General features: G+C 28.0%; 1 protein-coding gene across 2 annotated transcripts in view; it reads right to left on the bottom strand.

Annotated features, from left to right (window-relative positions):
- Window positions 1-11,846, bottom strand: part of LOC101238333 (uncharacterized) — a 43,353-nt gene extending 31,507 nt beyond the window's left edge. Inside the window, exon 1 of one of the 2 annotated variants that reach the window (XM_065788923.1) lies at window positions 11,681-11,846. In XM_065788923.1, coding sequence (XP_065644995.1) covers window positions 11,681-11,694 — 14 coding nt within the window. In that variant the 5' untranslated portion in view covers window positions 11,695-11,846. The remainder of the gene's footprint in view (window positions 1-11,680) is intronic. The other variant, XM_065788924.1, reaches the window with a different exon arrangement.
- Window positions 11,847-12,877: the final 1,031 nt, after the last annotated feature.

The following is a 12,877-nucleotide window of genomic DNA, read 5'->3' as shown; positions in this document are numbered from 1 at the left end:
TTATTCATTTAAATTATTGTACGGCTTCATGGTTGATCAAATCTGATCATCCCTGCTGTTAATTTAATGAACATACATAACTTTGCAAAGCAAAAAGTTTCTAGTAATCAAATATATGTCAAAGTAAGCACATTTATAAAAAATTGATCCCTTACTTTGTTTTGCAGCTTGCATTGTAAATAATTATTGATATTTTTATTGCATAAGCTTGGGGTTGTCAAGTTTCAATAAACTGGGTAATATTTTCAACTGAGTATCTAAAAGATGAAATGTTATATAATCATTATACAATTGTTTTACATTGTTAGGAATAATAAAACATCCATTGAATGCTCCAATTGAGTACCTTCTCAATATCTTTTAACACGTTTAAAGTTTTCTGAACTAAACGTCTGAATATTTCTGAAAGTAAGAGGTCTATGACAGCAAAAAATTGACTCCTCAAATATTCTTCCGGAGAAGTACATATGTGTGGTGCTACACCATCATCATTTTCTTCGTCTTATTACATTTAAATATAGCTCTGGAATTCCAACAAAATCTGCATTAGTTGGGTCAGATAAATCATATAAAAAGATTGATTTAAACGATTCTTCACAACAAAAAGTTCCCAAATGTGTACCTAATGCTTATGTGTACCTTATGCTGTTGCAGGCACATTGGGCATTAATATCTTTTGCTTGAAAAACTCTAGCAACATTTTCCACCGAAGAAAACACTACTTGAACTACTTTTAACCCAAGAAACGTGTCAAACTGCTTCATTTGAGCTAATATACCTGGATCTTTTATGACAGCCTCATTTGATCATCCTTCAAATAATATCTCTTCGGTATATCAAAGATTGCAGTGTAGTTCGCCAGGACAGTCTCTATTGACTTATGCGCTGTCCAACGTATAGGACATATGAGGTTTAGTCGTTTTCTTTAGCCAATGTTTTCTGCAAGAAAATCAGAATAAGAGTGTACACGAAATTAATGTGAAAGTAAAAAAACAACTAAAAAAAAGTACTCCTCAATTTTTATTTCGAGCCAAGTAATAATTTTAATACAATTCTGGGTAATTCTGGTAGAAGATTTTCTGTTTTAGGCACAAATTTCACATTATTTTTTTTATACCATTCCATAGCTAGTTTACAATAATAAATTGAAGCTAAATCAGGCCGGAACACAGGTCTGTTATTGTGTGATTTAATGAGAGGTAAAAGGCGTTTTTGTAAACATTCTTTAACATATATGTTTCTTTTCTTTAGCATATATCTTTAACATATAACATATACCAGAAAGAGTGGACTGAGAAATATAAGGTGCTGATTTTTTCCACAACTACAAATAGTTTGCCAAATCAAAGCTTTTTTAGCAAACTTGCCATGCTTTGTATATTTAAATTTCTTATCTGCTTTTCCTCTATATTTGGCAATACAATAAACAGCTCCAGGAATTTGTTGATGATCGTTCTTGATATAAGTTTCATCGTCTTCAGTAATACAGAAATTTTTAGAAATAAAATTGTCATACAACTTTCTGCCGCGGGTTCTTGCACTTTTTTGTTGAGTTTCAGAACGGTTGGGCACTTTTTGTGCTTTGAAAGAATGAAAACCATGTTTGTTTCTAACTTTTGCAACAAAACTATGAGAAAATCCATACATTTTTGCGCGTTCCCTTAGTGAAAGGCTTGGGTTATTCTTAAAACTGTTAAACATATTTCTAACTAGATTTATATCTTTAAAACCTTCCACCAAATTTGCATTTTATCAATTTTGTTTGAGAAAAATGTTGAATAACACGGCTAGCGGTGTATGGATGTATTTGCAACAATTTTGCTATTGAATTGTAGCTACTATTAGGATATAATATTTTTGTAAATATTTGTGCGTAAGTTTTTTTCTTACTTCTTCTTCTTTTGTTATTTTTAAAACTAATTTCAAGTTAAATCCAAAAACTAAAATATTTTTTTGAAATCGCAACATGTTGTAAACAAAATACAAAACAATTAAAAAGATTTTAATTCAACCACTGGAAAAAAATGACGTGCTTATTCTTTCACATTTATTTCGTGAACACGCTTTATATTCGAAAATAGATTTCTATTTACTTAGTTATTTTTTGTTTTGTGCCATCTTTAAAATTTGCGATTCTTAAACGTTGCGATTCTTGCCTCGATCTAAATAAGTCTACTTTTGAAAACAAAGATCAATTTGTTTAAAGTTTAAAAACAAAGATCAGTTGGTTTTACGGGGGTTTTGATTGTCGATATTATTGGCAAAATCTTTAGAGTGATGTTTTTTGTTTAAACTTTAAGGACTTGTGGATATTTGCATAGTCTTCTCTTTTTTTTTTTATGTAGCCAAAAATGTCATGCATAAATTATAATTAATGGGACATTTACTCCAACTAAACAAACATCTCCGCTTGTTTCTTTGGCACCAAAAAACATTTATTTCAGATCACAGAGATACCAGAGATTTATTTCAGAGATATCAGAGATATTAGAGATTTATTTCAGATCACTGAGTGTACAACATATGCAATCACAGAGGGGGCCAAAAAAGGGGGACCAAAAGTTATACTTTTTTATTCTTTTTATTTTTTTATATAATAGATTTAAAAGCTTTTTATATTCAAACATATTTAATTCGAAGATATTATAATATCATAAAATTTAAAAAAATTAAGTATGTGGTGTTTAGATACAAAGTGAAAATATTTGGTAAAAAGTGTGATTTAAGAACTTTTATGGTTAATGTTTCTGACTAATTGGTATAGAAATAATTTTAGTTTTTAATAATATATTAATAGTTTTTAATAATAATTCCAGACATACATTATACACAGAGCCGTAACCACAATTTTGATATTGGGGGGGGGGGGGGGGGCCTGGGGTTTCTTCGATTGAAAAAATTTTTTTTTTAAGGCATGACCTTAAAAAAATTTTTTTTTTTTAATTATTGGGGGGGGGCCTATGCTCCTTCGCCCCACCGGCGGTTACGGCTCTGATACATACATACATTGATGGAATGGTCTATGATTTAATTTTTGACTGCTAATGTTTTTTAGGAAAATTTTAATGCAATTGTGAAAGTATGGCCACAATATGAAAAAATATTGCAAAAAGTCTAATATTTAACTTCTTTGGAGTTGGTAAACTGAAATACAACTGTTTAAAAATTTGTCTGAGTATATATTGATGCTAAATATGATCTAGAAAAATTTAGTGAAAGGTGTAACCTAACTTTAAGCAAATTTCTGAGATAATTTAGTAATGAGAGTATTTAGTGATACATAATCCTTGTAAAATGTCGACCTCATCTATCAAATGCTGTCCTATTTGTGAAGCAACACCATGTCATAAGTGATATAAGAAACTTCAAAACATTCAATGCGAGAAAAGCTACTTTGGTGTACGGCCTTTAATTCTTGGATTTGATTTTTTGAATACTTGCAACACATTACTTACTTTGTTGAATTTATAATTTAAGGAGTAACTAAGGCGCAGAAACAAAGTTATGCCACAGTAAAAAAACGTATACACCTCATAATGTTAAAGCATTTTGATTGGGAATCAAGCTGAAAGCAGAAGTATCTGGTAACTGTAATATGGTTTACATTTGCCAAAGAGTTATCAAAAAGTCTAAAATTTTAATCAAAGTCTTTTGAATCAGCAATGATCGGATAATAGGGTTTCAAACTATTTAAATTGTATTTATGCTATTCATCCTCAGAAGTTCAGAAATTATTGCAAAAAAATATATGCAATTTTCTTAAAAACATGTAGAAATTATATAACTTACATGGAATTCCTCCATAATTTAAAAAAAATATTTCCATATGGCAAATAAAGTTTTTTTAATTTCTCCTGTTCCTGATTTGATTTGAGAAAAACGTTCCAGGAGCTTTGATTTGAGAAAAACGATAATGTTGCAACAAAATCACTAAAAGAAATCGGTTTAATCATGCTGGTAAAGCCTCGATAAAAGAAAATTTATTTGATGTGTTTACATGTACAATAAATTTATTAGATCCAATTATAATTTCACTATATTTATGTATTACTATTGTATATTTATGTACCACTATTGTTTGTATATGCAGTTATTAAAGAAAAAGTATATTGATTGATTAATACTAAAAATAGACAAATAAAAGCAATGATCAATGGTGATGACAATTAATTTCATTTAAATGTAATTTTTAATATAGATGAAGAAATTGAGGATAATTAATATAAAAAACTAAAACATTTTTGATTTAAAAAGTAAAATGACTTTTATTAAATAAAGTTTATTCATTTATGGTAACCTAGAGTTGTTAACCGGAATGTTTCGTACAATTCCGGAAAAATAAAATTCTTTCGGAAGGATATTGAGAATAAGGAATTTTCTTTTTTCGTACCGAATTTTACGAAACAAAAAAAACCGCCGATGTTCATTTCGCAAATGCTTCTTACGAAATGTTGTCTTCCGCAAGTTGAATTACGAAACAAAACTATTTTGCAACATACGAAAATAGGGCTTACGGAAGTCGCACTTGCGAAATGAGCTATTTCGCTAAACGACGTTTCGGAGTCTATAACAAAATTTTGTAGGCCAAACTGATATAATTGTAAAAATTAAATTTTTTGTATACCAAAATGTTTATAATAAAATTTTATTTTCAGTATTGCAACATGTGAACATTTTAAGGTTTTATTTTTTGAAATAATGATAAAAAACCAAATTTCTTTCGAAACGAAACTCTTTCGCACTGAAACTTGCGAAACAACTTCATTACGGAAAAACACTTACGAAACGCGGCATATTAAAAATATTTAAATACGTTTTATGAATCAAATACGTATGATTAGCTAGGTAACTAAAATACTAATTATTATAATAATTATTGATATGTTTCAGTTAGTAAATTTTTATAAATAAACCTAGACTTTCATAAGATATACTAAAAATGTCTTTCAATGAACAAGAGTTAAATAGTGAACATAACTTGAACAACATAAACTTTCCCATTTTGAGGGAAAAAAGAAAATTTAGAGCATGTAAGTCATTTGTTTGGGATCATGTAGATTTGCCTCAAATAGTAAATCGGTTAAAAAAAAAGGGTCGTTATCGAACTAATTTTTAATGTAAACTTGTCGTTAGCTTAACTCAAAGGCAGTTTTTTTCCTGTTCCTTTCTTTATATTCATTACTTACCCGAAGTTGTGAGAGAGCAGTTAATTAGCCCCTGAGTCAGTAAGTTAATGGAAAAAAAGAAACGGTTTTATACGAATAAAATTGCGGGATTGGGAAACAATGCTGTCGTTGAAATCAAAAAAAGATATAGGTCATGTAGTCAATCCTAAAAAATAACTACTCCATAAAGTACGTACGCTTTAAATTTGATCCTCCCCTCCCCCGCAATTTTCAACATCCCAACGTTATTGGAACTATACAACCGCTGAAAGTTATAAAGCTCTGGCTATTTTGGAGAGCAGTAAAAATTTAGTTGCAAGATTTTGCAGCAAAAAAGCGGGCACGTAAAATACAACCCTTTCCCGAGTCTTTGCCCCGGGAAAAAATTTAAACATAGAAGCTCACCAGGATTATACAAGCGCTGAAAGTTTTAGAGCTGTAGATAGTCTGAAAATTAGTGATAAATTGACATAAAATGTAATGGAACCAAATATTTTACTAAGTTTTTATGTATAAGAATATAAATAGTAAACCTCCATTTCTGAAAAGCCAAAGACAATAAACAACCGAATGTCGGAAGTGACAAATATTAATGCATGTTAACACTGGTATAGGGACATGTTGCGGAGGAAGCGTTGTCCTTTCCCTCAAAACTAACTTAAAGTTTCAGTTTTTTCTATTTAAATTTTAGCTGCGTAACTTTCTTAACCTTTCTAGGTCACTGTATATATATATATATATATATATATATATATATACTTGTATATATATATATATATATATATATATATATATATATATATATATATATATATATATAATACATATATATATATATTTAAACAACTTTAAAAAGTATTCTACACAATAGAGTGCTCAATGTTCTTAAAAGAACAGAGCAATTATATTAGTAGTAGAAAATCACTTAACAAAAATTTTTTCCATTTAACACTGTGTTTCATCAACAAAGATTCATCAGAAATGGATGATCAAATTAATAAAACTTCAATTTATACCAAAAATTAAATTACAGGAAGTTGCAAATGTCTTAACTACTGTAAATTTTCACACATTTGTGGAATTTACTGACACTATTATAAAAAGAATTCTTTAGAAATGATTACTTATGGTATTTTTTTAAAAAGGGTAGTTAATGTAAATATTATTTGAACTCATTTATTTTTATAGTTTTTTAGGAGAAACTTATTTTCGTGCCTACATTTAGAAATTAATTCCGATCTTTTGTTTAATAAGCATTCTTGATTTGCATGTGTAATTCTTTCAAATTTTTCTTGTTGGCATAGTACGCATTTTTTGGAAATATTGTTATATGCAGGCGCTGTTTTAAGGATAGACCAATTCAGTATAAAATCATCAATATTTTTTTCTTTTAATTCCCATATATATTTTGACAGCATGGTGTCTTTTGAATACTTTTTATTCTTGAAAGATTGCTTATGATTGGCAAAACGTTTTTTCCATTCACCCTCTGTTATGCCAATATATTGTTTATCAGGTACATTCTTAGAGGAAACAACACATTTATATACCACATTTTTTGATAAACAACTTCCACTCATTGGACAATTGATTTTTTGTTTACAATTACAATTTTCTGTAGTTTTTTCATTTAGGATTTCTTTTTTGTTTAACAAAGCCTTGTTGTGACCTTTTATAATTCTTTCCATATTTTTTGTGCAACTGTAGCTAACTTTAATTGTATTTCGATTAAAAATTTTATGTAATTTATTAGATCGCGGGAAATGCTTATCGACCAATTTTAAAAACACTTTTCCTATGTTAGTAGAAACATTTTTGCTATAAGGGGGGTTGAACCAAATTACATTTCTAGTTCTATTTGGTTTTTTTGTATTCTTTTTTTCAGGGTCAAATTTTAGTTCAAAATTTTCAAAACCACTTTTTTTTAGGACATCTTCAAATATTCGTTTAGAAGAATTGAATACATTTTCATTTGAGGAGTTTTGGTTTAGTCTGTTATTAATTGAAATCGGGATTTGTTTTAGAACTTGGGGTGGATGGTTAGAATTAATGTTAATATATAATAGTTCATCACTTGGTTTTTTGAAAGGCTTATATGAATTTTCAGAGAGGTTAAATGTGACATCAAGAAAATTCACAATTTTTAAATTTATGTTTATTTCAATTTGAAAGCCAATATTTTTAAAAATTTTTATAATATCTTTTCTAATTTTGTCGGGCTGTGGACCAGATTTTCTACGCATTACTATTAAACCATCGTCGCGATAAAGGCCTAAATCTTTTATATTGATTATTTTACTTAACAAATCTAAAATATATAGTCCAACAAATTTACAAATTTCTGCTCCGTCATAACTGCCCATTGTTACATTAAAGCAGTCATGTATGTTTTTCTTTTTCCAAGTTTCCTTATTAAAATAAAGTAAGGTTTTTCAACAATGTTTTATTATACGGATTGTGTCATCAGGAATAGCTGTGTGGCTTTTTGCAAATTCAATAGTCATCTAAAATATCTGCGGTTATTGAGGGGTAAAAATCATTAATGTCAAATTGAATAAATGTGCAGTCATTTTTATTTTCGATTATGGAGAACCAATTTATAACATCAGTGGTATTTTTCCACTGTTGCAAATTTAATTTATTTCTAAGAATATTATTAATTTTGTCCAATTTAATTTTGCTTATATGTCCAATCTCACTTTTTGAGGGAACCAATAACCTACAAGGAAGTTTGTTTTGAAAATTTGGTTTATGGTCTTTTAGTGTTACGAAGGCTTGGGCAGGGGCAGTTGATTCGATTCTATCATCAAGGTTTATTTTTTTAGCAATACTTTGCGCTTCTAAATAACAAATAATATTTACCAACTCACAACAGAAAACTATGAAAAAATTTTACGCGACAATATTACTAGTTCTTATGAAAAAGCCCCTAAAAATTTGGAAAAGGCAATTAATTTAGAAGCGCAAAGTATTGCTAAAAAAATATATATGACAAATAATTGTTTTTAATATAATTTTCTACCCTAAAAGGTAGAAAATTATACCTTACTAAAGGTATATTCCATATCCTACCCTAAGGTAGAAATTTCTACTTTTTTTTTTAGTGTGTGTGTGTGTGTATATATATATATATATATATATATATATATATATATATATATATATATATATATATATATATATATATATATATATATATATATATATATATATATAGATATATAGATATATATGTAAAAACTATTGAAGAATCATTTAACAACATTATTTTATTTAAATAATAAATAATAATATTTTTTTGTATAACAGTTTAATGAATACTTTCGAGTTTATTCCGTAAGCGCACTTACCGAAACGCTCCTTCCGTAAGGAACTGTTTCGCATATATTCTTTCGAAATGATTTGTTTCGCAAGTTTCTTTTCGTAAAGAGCTATTACGGAATAGTTATTATTTATTTTTTTCGTATAACGCATTACGGAAGGTGAATTTGCGAAAGAACAACTTCCGCAATAACAACTTGAAATACGGAAGATAAAAATGCGAAATTTTCGTAAGTTTTTGTTTACGGCGAACAACCCTATGGTAACCTAAATAAATTATATTACTTATTTGGTTTCTAATTTTTTAAAATATAGTTTAGTTGCTAAATTTGCTACACTCCTTATAACAAATAACTCATAATTTTATAATCCAGTAGTCCAGCACTCATAACTCCTAATCCAAATACCAACATACCGATTAAGTATCAGTTACCGATAAATTTTAATAAAAATTATGGCATAAAGTTATGGCTTAAAGTTATGGCTTACAGTTGTTTGCTGTTCTAATGAACAATTAGTGGTTAAACAGAAGCGAAATTTTCGTTTTAATTTTGAATCATTTTCTAGCTCCTATTTAATTTGATTAGGAGAAAATAAAAGCGCTAGTTTATCTATTGTAGTTCTACGCTATAGCTCTTTTTAATTCTTTTTGCTTGCTCTACATAATGATGCAATCGAGCATAATCGAGCATAGTTCTCTTTTTTTTCTTCTTCTAGATAAACGTTAATATCCAATATTATTTTCCGTCTCCTATTTTATCAACTTATAAATTACGACTTCCATTACTGTAAATGTCTCATCAATGCAGCGTAAAGTTCTGCAATATGTTTAATAAAGTTTAACTTTTTTTATAAAATCCATTTCAATTTTCATCAACTTTTCAATAGCTCTTTATTAGACAAGTTACAAACGCCCACGTTGTTTAAGGAAACTAGTTCAACAGATTATTTCGCCTTAGTCATGTGCTCCAAGATAAATAGCGTACTGTTTTAGTTCTATAAAAAACTATTTTTTGTAGCGCAAGTTATTATGGACTTGGTATTTAGATAAAAATATTATTTTACGTCAACCAAACGGTATGCTGTTCGAATTAAAAACACGTTGACTACCTACTTACACTAGTTATACCTAGATAGAGTTACTTTTTTTTTTGCATAGATAACACAACTGAGATTTTCAAACATCAAAATAAGCTTGTTCACTGCCACATAAAACAACGGATTTTAAGAAACCTTTATCTTTCAAATGCGTAAATTTGCGCAAAAAAAAAGAAAAAAAGAAATGCTTATAGTTTATTTAATATTGTAAATTTAAATTTCATTAAATTTAAATTTCATTACTATAAATCTCTCATCAATACAGCGTAAAGTTCTGCAATATGTTGAATAAAGTTCAACTTTTTTTATAAAATCCATTTCAATTTTCATCAACTTTTCAATAGCTCTTTAGTAGACAAGTTACAAACGCCCACGTTGTTTAAGGAAACTAGTTCAACAGATTATTTCGCCTTAGTCATGTGCTCCAAGATAAATAGCGTACTGTTTTAGTTCTATAAAAAACTATTTTTTGTAGCGCAAGTTATTATGGACTTGGTATTTAGATAAAAATATTATTTTACGTCAACCAAACGGTATGCTGTTCGAATTAAAAACACGTTGACTACCTACATATACTAGTTATACCTGGATAGAGTTACTTTTTTTTTTTGCATAGATAACACAACTGAGATTTTCAAACATCAAAATAAGCTTGTTCACTGCCACATAAACAACGGATTTTAAGAAACCTTTATCTTTCAAATGCGTAAATTTGCGCAAAAAAAGAAAAAAAGAAATGCTTATAGTTTATTTAATATTGTAAATTTAAATTTCATTAAATTTAAATTTCATTACTATAAATCTCTCATCAATACAGCGTAAAGTTCTGCAATATGTTGAATAAAGTTTAACTTTTTTTATAAAATCCATTTCAATTTTCATCAATTTTTCAATAGCTCTATAGTAGACAAGTTACAAACGCCCACGTTGTTTAAGGAAACTAGTTCAACAGATTATTTCGCCTTAGTCATGTGCTCCAAGATAAATAGCGTACTGTTTTAGTTCTATAAAAAACTATTTTTTGCAGCGCAAGTTATTATGGACTTGGTATTTAGATAAAAAATTATTTTACGTCAACCAAACGGTATGCTGTTCGAATTAAAAACACGTTGACTACCTACGTATACTAGTTATACCTATATAGAGTTACATTTTTTTTGCATAGATAACGTATCTTTTAGATGCGTACATTTGCGCAAAAAAAAAGGAAATGTTTATAGTTTATTTAATATTGTTAATTATTGCTTATATTATAGCTAATGTATATTTTATTTGCTCATAATATTTTCAAAATGAACTCTCTTTTCACAATAAATTACTCTAGAATATTCAAGCTAAAGTTTACTAATGATGTATAAACTCGTCCTAAAAAGTCAGACAATAAACAAATTACTCCTTATATTCTTTGTCATGGTAAAGAAGTCAAAACAGCTGTAGAACTTATTAAGTCGTTACCGATAATGACAACGTATTTTTATAATTTTAATTTTTTATATGTAGACCAGGTAAGATGGTAACTTAATTAACTTTTAGAACTAAAAATTTATTCAACTAAGGTTTACAAGAAGTCATAAAAGTGTTCATAAAAGTTTACAAGATTTACAAGAAGTCATAAAAGTGTTCATAAAAGTTTACAAGATTTACAAGAAGTCATAAAAGTGTTCATAAAAGTGTTCATAAAAGTCATAAAAGTTTTTTGCCGCTACTCAATCACACGTATTTATACTTAATAAATGCATGTTTAAACTAAATTACAACCTGAAAAGACTGAGTTCGTTATTCGAAAATTCCATTTGTATTGAGGTTGTCTACCTTAACAATAGCACCTAAATATATAGAAGTTTTTTATTTATTTTTTCAAATATACTTCAATTCCAATTGCTTCATTGAACATTAGCCGTAAATTTGCTATCACACAAAAAATATTGACTTTTACTAGAAATTCTATCAAAAACCTTAAATTGTCTATCAATGTAAATCATGTGTAGCTTTAATGGCATGCCTTAGACGTAACCTTAGACGTAAAATGCCTGTTTATGTTATTTTTACTTCAACAAATAAGTTCACGGACAAACTAATAGTATAAAAAAACTTACAATCTTTTCGCCATAGCTTCGTTAACTTTCTGAATCTTTTACTAATAAAATGTGTTCTTAACAAAGTTATGTAATTGTCATAAAACCTTTAAACATCATTGTTTGTTTTTTGTTTTACATCCATGAAGTTTCGATTGCCTTTGATGGTTTTATTGTGTCTATTTTGCCTTTAAAAAATTTGCTATGTAAACAATAAAAATTGTAAAACGAGATCATTAACAACGATTTGTTGCAAAAACATTATTCTCCTATAGCAACGCTATGCGAGAAATGTGCGCGTTAACAACAAATGGTTGCAAAAACCTATTTCATTTTTAGCAACGCTACGCGTCATATAATTCGGATGAAATACATTATCTAAAAATAAACTTAATACCTATAGAAAAATTTTTTCTATTACTTTTCTCTCACTAATGCCTTTATAAACAATATATATAAATATCATATATTTCTTAGTTTTTTTTATTAGAATTTGTTAAGTGTTTACTTTGTATGTTTTGACGCTTTTGTGCAATCAGCGTCTGATTCAGTGCATACTCTGAACATACTATAAAAGTTGCAAATAATCACTATTTAATATTCAAATCCGCCTTGGCTATGATAAAATGCTTAAAATGATGAGATCTTATTAGGTTATGTTTTGTTAAATGCAATTTTAAATCTTACTTGATAATAGTAAAGTGTATTTTACAATTCTCAAAAAAAAAAGGTTAGGAAACGGATTATTTAAAAGTTTCAAGGACATCGCCGTAGTAATAAGTCGTTAAAAATTGTTTTTCAATTTAGAAGAAAAATTGGTAATGATAATTTATTTTATAAAGAATAACACATTAGTATGTGAACTTTATCATAAAATTATTTTTCATGTACTTTCAAAAAAACTTTACAGGAGCATTTCTTTTTAAATTTAAACAATTTCCAAAGAATCTTTTTCCAAGAGAAGACCGTTTTTTACGAAAACGATATTCTCTTGGAAAAAGAAAAATTCTTGAAAACTTTGATTTCGAAAACGTTTCTAAAGACTGATACATTAACTTAAATATTATTTATAAGGAGCAAATTTCCAACCAACCATACAGTATTCAGGAATGCAGAATAGTATGGAAAAATTGCTCGAAAAACGAATTAATATCGAACTTTTTTGGAGCGAATCGTTTTTTTAGGATTAATATCAAATATTAAAATAATGTATTATAA

This window comes from Hydra vulgaris, chromosome 01 (assembly GCF_038396675.1).
Source record: "Hydra vulgaris chromosome 01, alternate assembly HydraT2T_AEP".
In the NCBI taxonomy this organism is placed as follows: Eukaryota; Metazoa; Cnidaria; class Hydrozoa; order Anthoathecata; family Hydridae; genus Hydra; species Hydra vulgaris.
Note: the sequence above shows the minus strand (reverse complement) of the source record. Positions and strands in the feature narration are given on the sequence as shown.